This window comes from Camarhynchus parvulus, chromosome 8 (assembly GCF_901933205.1).
Source record: "Camarhynchus parvulus chromosome 8, STF_HiC, whole genome shotgun sequence".
Classification (NCBI taxonomy): domain Eukaryota; kingdom Metazoa; phylum Chordata; class Aves; order Passeriformes; family Thraupidae; genus Camarhynchus; species Camarhynchus parvulus.
In genome coordinates, this window is record NC_044578.1 from 8681672 (window position 1) to 8693402 (window position 11731).

Genomic DNA, 11731 nt, shown 5'->3' on the forward strand with positions numbered 1-11731 from the left:
CTCAGGGCAGCTCCTCCTCCACTCTGCTGGGGGAGAAATTTGTGAGCACTTCCTAATCTGCTTCAGAACAGAGCCCACAAGGCTGGCAACAAACCATGTGTTCAAACTGATTGGGGTAATTCACACACTCCAGCTTGAAGAAGATTTGGAGCAACAGGCCCTGGCACTGACAGAGCTCTGGGGAGCAGGCAGTGAGGAGGACAAACACCTTTGTGCCTACAAAGTGAACAATAAAAACATCACCAAGTGAAGAACTTGGTTGAAACATGCAGTTTTCTGGCAGGGACAAAAGAAATCGCTCCCATGGGGCACTGCCTCTTGCCCAAGCTGCTGAACAACCTTCTTCCAGGGGTTAAACAGCTCTGAGTGGAGCTGCTTTTACCTTCTTGCAGTTTCATGTTGACTAACTCCACTCAAGAGTCAGGAACCAGCAAGGAGAGGAGGAATGAAGCAAGAGGCTGGCTGTTGTAAATGCAGCTTGGATCTTTTTCCAGAGAGCAGGTGACTGGCAGTTGGAGGCAGGAACAGGTTGTTAATTTCTGGGAAACAGTCTAAAAGCAGCAGGGTGAAATGGAAGAACAGAAGTGCAAAGTTCCTGGGTGAATAGCAAACAATTTCTTATTTCCTCCTTGGAAAGAAGAGGAGTAAATGAAATCAGCTGTGGGAGGCCAACAGGAGATGCTGCTTCCATACAGCACACGGATAAACCATGGATCTCCCTGCTCCAGGATGCTGGGAGTGCCAGAATCAGATTGCTTCATACAAGAAATATTTGTGTGAGCACACAGCTATTAGTCACTCCAACACAACCCCTGGCCAAAGGAGCCACAGCATTCCGGATGGTAGGAGACAGTGCTAAGGAAAACACCACTGGGTGTTTACTGTGCTCTGAGCACTGCTCTGGTGTCAGGTGAGCAGGAACTGGCTGGTCCTTCAGTCCCAGCCAGTCTGGCTGACCGTGTGTGATTTGTCACAGACAGAAGATGAGAGCTTTGTGCCCCTCCTTTGGTAACTGCAGGGTTCCAGCATCTCAGGGGTGTGGTGGCATCCACCCATTCACAGCTCTGTGGACACAGGGAGGTGGGTGAGCAATGGGGAAAGAACCCTTCACAGATCCAGCAGATCCTTGTGTCCTCCCTTGGCCACAGGCTCCAGCCCCGCCAGGCAGCGGAGGAGGAGCAGGAGTAGGATCAGTCCTCAGTTCCAGCACTCCAAGATTCAAGCAGTAGCATATGAGAGCCCTATGGACATAACAGCAGAAGAGTGCTCATCCAGCAAGGAGACACCAGTGTCCCAAAGGAACATCAGGGTGTCACTTGGCCCACAGGCCAGCAGCTGGCCACCACCCCAGGCCATGGGGAACAAGAGCAGACCCATTTTAGCTCACTTAGCAGTGCCAGGCACATCATCCTGGGCAGGGCATCACCAGCCAGCACCTGCACAGGTCGGAGCTCCCCGTCCTCTGCCCTGGCTCCTGCACTGGCCCATCTCTGCTGGCAGCTGCACCTGCTGCATTTTGGGATTTCCCATGCCCTGAGTCACCCTCCTGCACCTGGCTGGTCCCAGCAGAGAGCCAAGCCTTACCACTGCCCTGACTGATGCTTAACTCCACTTATCCATCCCCACACAGTTCTCCAGGAAAGCGAAGAAGGAGAATCTCCAGCAGCAGCTCCTGGAGGTGCAGGTGCTCCAGGCACAACTCTCCTCCTTTGTTTTCTTCCCTTCCACAAACTGAACTGCAGAAGTTGAAAATTGCTCTTGCATGAGAGATTTTAAGCAGGACTTAAATTAGGAGGAAGAAGGCTGGAGAAGTAATTTTGCCTTCCACAAGAACTAGTTTTAATTTCTGTTTCTCCAAAGTCCCCCACCTTTCTTGTTCTCATCTTGAAAGACCTCAGTGCACACAGTTTTACAGCCCGCCAGGGAACAGCCCCGTTTTGGCATTGTGGTGAGATCAGGGCAGGAGACTGGAGCCTCCAGGGTGAGAAGGAAAGAAAGGGGAGATAGAGATCACAGCCATGGTGTGCCCTGCCAGCCTTGAGCTGATTACATCCTCCTGATTCATGGGAAGGGCACTTCTGCCAACCCATTTCTCTCTTGTGAGCCAACTTCAGTGCCCTTGGGAGTTTGCAATCTTTATAACTCTTTGAGGCCCATAATCTGAAAAAGGGCAGGGAAGGGGAAGGAAAAAAAAGAAGTTAAAGAGAAAAAAAAAACTGCTGGGAAAACTGCTGGTCTTGCATGTGATTTCCTTGACACAGACAACAGGCAGCTGCTTATTCTCAGAGTAAGAAGACGTGGAGTTCATGAGGACTGAGTATTTCTGAGGCTTCAAAATCCTTCAGCAAAGAGCCCGAGGACACGGAATATGTCCAGCACACCCCAGGACACTGTGGATGCACAGCACAGCAGCTCCCTCCAAGGGTGCCAGGCTCTGTCATGAGTGGCTCAGTGCTTCCAGAGGAGCCCTGAGACCTTGAAGACTGAAAGAAATAAAGCCAGTGGCCTGAGCAATAATGCCAGGAAAATCGAGTCTGGGTGCATCTAGCTCCATCACATTTTGTAGCTCAGCATCTGCCCAGGGGTGGCTTGGGAACAGCTCATCCTGCTGGGAAGCGAGAAAACATCCCAGATCCTTCCCAACAGGTTTTACACAATCCTACGGGCATTATCTAAACTGGATAGCTTGAAATATTTTCCGACAGACTTTTGTAAGTCGTGGAGGGTTTTTTTTAAGGACAGACCCCTTGTGGGGCTGGTGATGAAGAAATTCTTTTGGAGTTTCCCTCAGCACGGAGTGCAAGGCCGCAGAAAGCAGGGATGCCAGACAGGGCTGCTGGAACCGCGGCGCTTTGCACAGCACAGGCACACCCGTGCTCTGCCAGGGACAAGTGAGCTCCGCTGGGCACAGCCTGCCACATCTATCGCTCCTATTTCCCACGCAGCCGCTTGGCTCCAGGAAATGCAGGACACTCAGGCACCTTTGGGCGCTGCCTCGCTCCTCCAAGCCAAGACTGTTCCCAGAGGGGCTGAAAAATTACGGGCAGATCAAAGCGAACGAAAAAAAAAAACCAACCATAAACCTTATCAGACAGAGACCACCCAGCGCAGGGAGGAGCGAGCTGTCATCCCGCAGCTTTTCCTGCCGCCCAGCCTCCCCCTCGCTGCCCGCTCGGCAGCCAGCCGGTTAAATCCCTGTCCAGGGCGGAATCCCGCCCGGGTTTTGGCTCGCCCTCCCCGCGGGCGGGTGCCCTTGGCCGGCCGGGCGGGGCGGGGCGGGCTGCGGCCGCTCGGTGCCGCTGCCTCGGTACCGCCGGTGCTGCCGGTGCCGGTACCGCGGCCATGCGGGTGCCGCTGCCCGCCCTGCTGGGCGGCTCCGCGCTGCTGCTGCTGCTACTGCGATGGCGGCGGCGCCGGGCGCTCTGGAGGAAGGTGGCGGAGGCGCAGGAGCGGCAGGAGCTCAGCCTGGTGCGGATGGAGGCGGCGGCGCGGCGCTTTCGGGAGCAGGTGAGCGCCGGGCCCCGCTCCATCCCCCGGGGGCTCCGCACCTGGGCCCCGTCCCCATCGCCTGCCCCGTGGGTTCCTCACCTGGGCCCCCTCCCCACCGCCTGCCCCGTGGGTTCCTCACCTGAGCCCCCTCCCCATTGCCTGCCCGGTGAGTTCCTCACCTGAGCCCCTTCCCCATCGCTTGCCCCGTGGGTTCCTCACCTGGGCCCCCTCCCCATCGCCTGCCCCGTGCTGCCCTCCCTCCCTGCGAGGGGCGGCTGCTCGCCCGCCTGGCAGGTGCTCTTCCTGCTCCTTGTGTGGACCCACGGGGATTTGGTGTTGATATTATTTTCGTTTTCTAAGTCGGTGTGTGTGTGTGCAGCCCTCAGCATCGCGGCGATGGGGAGCGGGAGATAACCCGTTATCCCCATAGCAGTCACGGGCAGCGAGGAGGGGAAATCCCTGTCGGGAAGCTCGCCGTGGCCGTGGCGGGAGGCTCAGGCTGGTTGGGAGGCAGCAGGAAGAGGCGACAGGCGATGTGTTATCAGCAGAGGCCAAAGTGCAGCTGCGGGGTAGGGCAGGGATGCGATGGAGCCCAGCGGTCCCGGCCTCGGGCTGGGGCAAAGTCGCTCGGGTTCAGAGTCCAGCTCGGACGCGTGAGGCTTGGTACATTTTCCATGATGGTGAACAAACCTCTGCTGACCCAAAAATTACCAGCCCAGGGTCCCCCTAGTTTTTGCAGTTTCATGTGTAAATATCTTTTAGTGTCAGGAGAAGAACTGGCTCCGGTTCTGGTTTCATTCCTTGATGGAACCATTTGTATAAGCATGACACCAGCTCCCACTGTAATTCAGCATTGCACTAAGCTGTTCCCTCAGGCCTGGCCATGACCCGTCTGAACAAGGCTGGGTGAATGGCTTTATTTTAATTAAGTAGGTGGTTGGTGTGACTGGTCTGAACAGGAAGAAAGGCTGAGAAAGCCGGGGCTAATATTGGCCCTGAGGGTTTCACACCGTGCTCACAGGAGTCAGGTAGGGCAGGATGTGGTCTAGGAGGCAGATACCACCTCCAGTGACCGAATGGCAGATATTTTTTGGGTGAGTTGCAGAGGGGACCAAGGAGAAAGGAGGAGCCCATTAGCTGCAGTAGAAGTGTGACATTGCCTGTTCCACCTTTCCCGCAGAATCCTTCTGTGAAGGCGGCCTCCATCCTCTCTCTGCCCCTGCCAGAGCTCTCCAGGAAGCTCCGAGATGGCTCCCTGCCCCTGGACCACGTCTTCTATGCCTACGTGGGCAAGGTGAGGAGCAAGGGCAGCCCCTCACCCACGGTGGGGCTGGCTTCTTTTGGGAGCAGCACAACACACGGTTCAAACCGGCTCAAGTGCTGCTGAGCTGTCACTGCTCACTGGTTCGTGGTGGGCCCTTCTGTGGCTTTCTGTGAGTGGTTAGAGAGCTGGGCACCTGGCTGCCATAGCTCTCAGCTTGATTTGGAGGAAAAAGGAGCAGCAAGCAGCATCTGCAGAGCCCATGCCTTCCTGGGAGAGCCCACACCTTCCCTAGGGCAGGTATACCTGCAGGGAAGTGGCAGAGTGCTGCTGTTGTCTCCCCTCCATCTCCAAATGGGTTGTTAAACCTCAAAAAGTCAGTTTTCACGCTCAGTCTCTACTTTTGCCCTAATGTTCTGATCACTTCCTGGGGTTCCCTCTTAGGGACTACCATTTATGCCATCCCAGAAGCTCAAACAAGAGGACAGTGTGTGGTATTCATCTGAGCTGAGTGCCTCCCTTTAGCACACACAGGCTGGTACTATGGCCCCACTGTGTCCATCTTGGAGTTTGGCTTGAAAAGTAGCAGCAAGGGCTGCCCTGATACCAGCTGTGCAGGTGGGGAAGAGGAAAAGGCAGGTGTCCTTTGCAGAACAGAGCTCATTGTGCAGCACCGTGGGCTGTGACTCACCTGTGGGCTTGTCCTGCTTCCCCCAAGGCCCTCCAAATTGCCATAGAAACCAACTGCATCACGGAGTTTCTGCAGGAGAGCGAGACCCAGCTCCGCAGAGCCAAGCTGATGGAGAAGCAGGGTCTGCTCTATGGGGTGCCCGTCAGCATCAAAGACTCCATCGACTGCCAGGTACCTCCAGCACAATTCCACATGTATCCTGAAATCCCTGTGGGTTGAAGTTTGGGGAGGGGGGAGCTTTGACCTCAGCACCTGGCTTGACTTTGTCATGGGCTGCCTGGACAGGGGAGGGGCTGTGCTGCCTGTCTCCCATGTGAGCCCACAGAGGAGTGTGGTCAGGTTTGCCATCAGCACACCTTGAAACGTGTGTGTGATGGGTGAGTTGCTGGAGGTGTATGTATGCACTTAAATGTGTAGATAAAAGTATGGGGGCAGGTAGAATTGCAGTCCTCCAACTGGAAACCTCATTGTCCTCTGTTCCCAGGGTCATGACTCCACACTGGGGTTCATAAAAAACCTCAATAAACCCGCAGCAGAGGACAGCGTGGTGGTGCAGGTGCTCAAGAGACAGGGGGCAATTCCATTTGTCAAAACCAATGTTCCCCAGTCCCTCATCAGGTAGGTGGGTGCTCCATTCCCTCAGCATAGCAGCAGTGCTCTCTTCCTCCTCTCAAGGGTGGGTTTCTATCTGGTCTCATTCTCATTTCCCACTTCTTTTTATATAACAACATCTGGTCTCCATTCTTTGTGTCTATAAATTTCACTTTAAAAAGTAAATACATTTACGCTGAGGATAAAAATTATCTCTAGTTCCACTAGAGAAAAAAAATTATCTCTAGTTCCACATGGAATCAAGAAGCAGAAGAGGAGGAGGAGAGGAGAGAAACTGCTTTTATCTTTTTTTTTAAATTAACCTCTCAGAGATGACCCTATTAACTGTAAAATGCAAACACATATTCATGGAAGGGGAAGCTAGTTAAGCTAATGGCCTTAAATTATTCTGCCCCCAAACCTCCTGCTCTATCTGGCAAGACCACTCTTGGTGTCATAGATGTGTGGTGTGCTCAGGTGTGCTCTGCTGGACAGCCATCCTTCTAGTGTCCCTGTGTCCTGCCAAGTGACTCTGGCCAAGCTCCTCTGTGGGCAACCATTGCCCAAGCCCTATGAAATGCCTTCCTTAAGGTGGTGTGGTAATGGCTGGCCACAGTTCAAAAAAGCCACACAAAGAGGTTGCCCCAGGGATTATCAGACTTTGCACCACTTTTTGGGGAAGTCTAGTGTCAAATATCTCTGCAGTTGGCATTTGGCCTGTGCTCAAGCAGGGGCTCAGCTTTGGGTGACCTGTGGCACTTGGCTACCTGAACAGGAAGACTTTCCAGGAGGGTTGCTGTATTTGTGCTGCCAGAGGTTCTCTCTGGGATAGGTTTAATGTCAGTGAAATAAGCTGTCAGTGAATTCAGGTCCTGGGACCACCAGGAAAAGGCTCATGGTCTTCACAACCACAGTAAATTATGTCAGTGTAACAACTGGTGCATTACCTGATTGCCTTCTCAAGGTCTTTTAGTGGTGACTGGGCTCCACAGCAGCAGATACCTGAATTTGGTATATTTTGCAAATCATTTGCAATATCTCTCTCTCTCTTTCTCTCTCTCTTCAGCTATGACTGCAAGAATTTAATCTTTGGTCAGACCCGCAACCCTCTGATGTTCACCAGAACACCCGGAGGCTCCTCTGGTGGGGAAGGAGCACTTGTAGGAGGTGGTGGGTCCATCTTGGGCATTGGGACAGATGTAGGAGGGAGCCTGCGTTTTCCTGCTGCCTTCTGTGGGATCTGTGCAATCAAACCCACAGGGAAGAGACTCAGGTACTGTGAGAAATGCAGAGACATCTCTGGGTGACACCCACTCTACCAACCACTGTGCTGGGATGCTCCTGCTCCCGTGGGGAAGGGAAACTTGGGAAGAACTGGGAAGAGCTCGTTTATCCCTCCTGCCTGGGCAGTATCTGAGGCCTCTATGGAGGGAAGCATTGGCTCCCTCAGAATGGAGGTGTGGAAGCCTCTTCATCTGCATGCTGAGAGGATGGTTCCTCCTGGCTGACATGGCCTAAATCACTCAGGCCTAGACTTTGGCTCTTGAGCTTTCTCCTGGCCCTTCCTTCAGCCAACCTTCACATCTGCAATTTTAATTAATACTTGCTTCTGCTTAAAGCCTTTCCCTTCAATGAAAAGCACTCAGCTGCTGTATTTTGTGTGTCTCTTTTCTTTACAGCAAAAGAGGAGTAATGGCTGGAGTCGTTGGGCAGAAGGCAGGTAGGAGCTGATGTCTGTCCCCCAGCAGCAGGGCAGGGGTGAGAAGGACCCTCAGCTGATTATGGGGCACTTTCTCCATCACCTTTAGAGAGAAGCAGGTTCCCTTTCAGGGATTTTTCTTTTTTTTACATGAGCTGAGAGGAGCTGTTTGTGTAGCATAAACCACAATACAACCTGTTACCCACAGGGTGTGGCCTTGCCTGTCACTGCTTCGTGAGGGTGGGATTAGCAGCCAAAGGGAGTGTGTGATTGACAAATCTTTTTGTTTATTTTTTTAAGTCATGAAATGGAGATGTCAGGGTGCACATTAATGGATAGCAGCTCAGTCCATAATGACGGACCTGTGGGTGGGAAGGCACTCGTGGGTGTCCCCTGCCCAGTTCTTAAAGAGGAACTGTTGTCAACACTACATTAAGACAAAACAATGCCAAGAGGTCCTGGTTCTGCCCTTGAAAGACCCTCAGCCATGAATGCTCTCTTGTGGTCTCTTCCAGTGGCTGCAGCAGTGGGACCACTGGCCAAAGATGTGGAGAGCCTGGCGCTGTGCCTGCGGGCGCTGCTGAGCGAGGACATGTTCAGCCTGGACAGCACAGTGCCACCCCTCCCCTTCAATGAAGAGGTACAGAGCCTCCAGAGATCTCTGGGGAGAGCTGCCCTGTTCAGCCATGGACAGCACAGTGCCACCCCTCCCCTTCAATGAAGAGGTGCAGAGCCTCCAAGGGGCCGGAGATCTCTGGGGAGAGCTGCAGGCTGAAAACACACGGGTGGACACCTGGACAGAGCCAAGTGCTGCTTTCCAGAGTCACCCCATGGCGTGGCTGTGCTACTGGCTCCCCTGGCACCCTTCCAGCCAGCATCTCCCTCTCCCTGCAGGTGTATTCCAGCACGAAACCCCTCCGCATAGGCTACTATGAGACAGATTTCTTCACCATGCCCAGCCCGGCCATGAGACGTGCCGTCCGCGAGACCAAGCAGCTCCTGGAGGAGGCTGGCCACACGGTAGGGGTAATGGATGTCCCCTGCTTGGAGACAGGAGGACAAGCCCATCCCGTGTCTCTTGACTCAGCAGTTGTTGCTCAAAGGGAAAACATTGTTCTCAGGGAAGGATGGAGGTTTTCCTGTGGGCCTGTCAGGAAATCCTCGGCCTGCTTCAAGCCCTCAGTGGCTTCTCCCAAGCAGTGCCTGTGCCACTGATACCCTGCTCCATTGCCCCTCCAGCTGGTGCCCTTTGAACTCACAAATGTGGAGTACGTGATGTTTAACTACTGCGTCAGGGGAATGTTCTCAGATGGAGGCAGCTCCTTCGTCAGGAAATTGTAAGTGTGGCCTGGAATGGTTTGGTGGGATTGGTGCCTGGCTATAAAAATCCTCCCTAGGGTCTGGCTGGGCTCAGGATATAGGTGGCACATCTATTGGATGTAGGTAGTGGCTGGTATGCACTGGGGGGGGGGCTTAACATTAAGTGATTCAGCTGTACCTTGGTTCTCTTTGGGATTGTTACCAGCCTTGGAAGGAGGCTGGGAGCTGATATCCTGAAAATGCTGTGGGAATCAAGTGTTGCCCAGCAGAATGGAGCAAACCTTTTTTTGTCACTTAGATATGCTGTTCAGAAGGGTTGGCCTGGGAAAAGCTGATCTGCTGTGATTGCTTCCTACCACTGCTCAGCTAAACCCTCCCTCTCCCTTTCAGCAAAGGGGAGATGGAGAAAGGCGGCTCAGGGCTGTTCTTCTGGCTGGCAAAGGCACCACACTGGCTGAAAACTCTCCTCTCCTGGATTTCCAAACCTTTCGTAAGGTCCATTTCTTTCTGGTGTAGACAGAGTTAAGCTGTACGTGAATGACTTGTCTCCCATTGCAGTAAGGCTTTCTCAAAGAGAAGTCTCTGGGCATTGTTATCTGGCTGTGGTCAGACACATCTCCAAACTGGAGTGATGCTATTTCTGCTCCTTTTCTCCCCACTTTGGGGAAAGTCCAGCCTGAACACTGAGGAAACAGCTTCTATTTGTGACTGAGCTGTCTCAGGACAGAGCTGGGATTAATTTTTTTTTTTCACTTTCTCCCGCTCAGGTGCCTCGATTTTCAAGTATCATAAGAAGTATGAAAGAAAAGTGAGTAAATCTGAGCCTGAGCAAATGTGTGAAGATTTGTTTTGCAGCAGTGTTTGCTACATTATTGATACTGCTGCAGCTGTGTGTGTTTGAGAGAATGCAAGGCAGAAAATGCAAGGGTGGGAGCAAACAGAGCAATTTGTGTCAACACCATAACCCTGCTGGGTTTGGAAAACTGTTTGAAAATTGAGGGTGGGAATGAGGCCAGGGTCATAGCCTTTTGCTTGGGAAGAGGATGAAGCCTGTGGGAATGAAATGTGGTGTTGGCTTCAGCACCGGTTAATGTATCCATCATGCCAAGAGGTAGGGCAGAAGGAGGGTGTGCACAGGGAAGGATGCCTTTCATTGGGTTTGTTTCCTTTTACAGCACAGTGGATGAAGTCTGGAGCCTTCATCATGAAATCGAGGTAAAGTATTACAGTTTGGGGTTAAATAGTTTTTGTTTGATTTCTTTTTGGGAAGAGGCAGATTCAGCACTCACCAAGGTTAGGAGATGATTCAGGTCTCTGGTGATGTAAGATGGGAACACATCACTCCTCAACAGACCTCACTTGGGTGTGCAAGTTTTCAGCACATTTAAACACATAGGCAAGTTCATGATGCCAAATCAGACCTGAATTTTTGACACCAGCTTATATAAACATACATCATCAGACATGCCTTTATTTCCCTTCTGGTTTTCCAAAAACAAAAGCTCATGTCTCAAGTCACCACGTGCCTGTGCACTCAGTCTTTGCCCGCCTCCAGTTTACCAGGAAGAGGGTGCTTTGTGAGCTGGGAGGAATATTGGCCAGGCAGCAAAGCATTGCTGGATTTTAGCAGGATCAGGCCTGATGTAGCCTGTTGGCTGATGCCAGAGGAGAGCCAAGAGCCCAGCTGGATGCCCAAGGGGAGCCTCAGCCAGCAGCTGTGGGACAGTACACCCACCCCACTGACCACCAGCACATTTCCTCCTCAGGACTTTTGCCACCAGTTCATTGCCCAGTGGAAGCAGCTGAATCTGGATGTGATGCTGTGCCCCATGCTGGGCCCGGCTCTCGGCATCGGCTACCCTGCCAAGCTCTCAGGTAGGGCACTGCCCTTTGTGTGGCGCTGTGCCAGTGCCCATGAGCAGCATTCCTGCTTCCCTCACATGCCCAGGGTGCTGGCCAGCAGCAGGAAGAGCTCAGCTCTGGGGACAGCTGCAGCCCAGCCCCTGGGGTGCACCTGGAGCAGCCCCCGGTGCCATGGGAGCCAAAGGGCATTAGCTGCATTCTGCATACACAGAGGGGTGAAGGCTCTCTCTGTGCAGGCTGGCACTGGAAACTCCCCCTCTCCCCCAGTGGCAGTCAGCTACACCATGCTCTACAACGCCTTGGACTTCCCCGCTGGCGTTGTCCCTGTCACGCTGGTGACGGACGAGGATGAGGAGCAGCTGAAGGGCTACAAGGGATACTACCAGGACTGGTGGGACCGGACCCTGGCGAAGGTGAGCAGTGCCAGGTTCTGCAGGGGCACCAGCTCCCCCATCTGCCCTTGCTCTGGACGTCCCCAAGCCTCTCCCTGTCTCTGTGCCCCAGGCTTTCCGTGGCAGCGTGGGGATGCCCGTGGCCGTGCAGTGCGTGGCCCTGCCGTGGCAGGAGGAGCTGTGCCTGCGCTTCATGAAGGAGGTGGAGACCCTGAGCCTGAAGAAGAACAGCTTCTTCTGAGCCCCAGGTGCTCAGCCAGAGCAGGATGCCAGCTAACAGCAGCGTGGGCCATCCTTTGGTGGGAGCCAGAGGACTCTCGTTCCCCTCAGGGAGGATGGATGCAGTGGTGGCTGGGCTGGCTGCTGGATTTGGGAGCAAGGGGAAAGCAAGGCGAGCTCTGATGTGGTGGAGCTCTTCCAATCAT

The 11731-nt window shown here is 53.5% G+C and overlaps 1 protein-coding gene across 1 annotated transcript; it reads left to right on the forward strand.

Moving 5' to 3' along the window:
• The first annotated feature begins 3165 nt into the window (after window positions 1–3165).
• LOC115906300 (fatty-acid amide hydrolase 1-like) lies at window positions 3166–11731 on the forward strand. The gene is made up of 15 exons (XM_030953409.1): window positions 3166–3507; window positions 4670–4783; window positions 5469–5612; window positions 5926–6059; window positions 7099–7305; window positions 7712–7752; window positions 8247–8371; window positions 8626–8751; window positions 8971–9068; window positions 9442–9541; window positions 9819–9859; window positions 10227–10266; window positions 10818–10926; window positions 11182–11327; window positions 11419–11731. Exons 1-15 carry the CDS (start codon window positions 3343–3345, stop codon window positions 11545–11547), a joined length of 1719 nt encoding a protein of 572 aa, XP_030809269.1. The 5' UTR covers window positions 3166–3342; the 3' UTR covers window positions 11548–11731.

Excerpts from the sequence above, each read along its gene's own strand:
- LOC115906300 (XM_030953409.1), top strand. The coding sequence starts at position 3,343 with ATGCGGGTGCCGCTGCCCGCCCTGCTGGGCGGCTCCGCGCTGCTGCTG. Across the intron at positions 4,784-5,468 it reads TCTATGCCTACGTGGGCAAG|GCCCTCCAAATTGCCATAGA; the intron begins GTGAGGAGCAAG and ends GCTTCCCCCAAG. Across the intron at positions 9,069-9,441 it reads AGCTCCTTCGTCAGGAAATT|CAAAGGGGAGATGGAGAAAG; the intron begins GTAAGTGTGGCC and ends TCTCCCTTTCAG.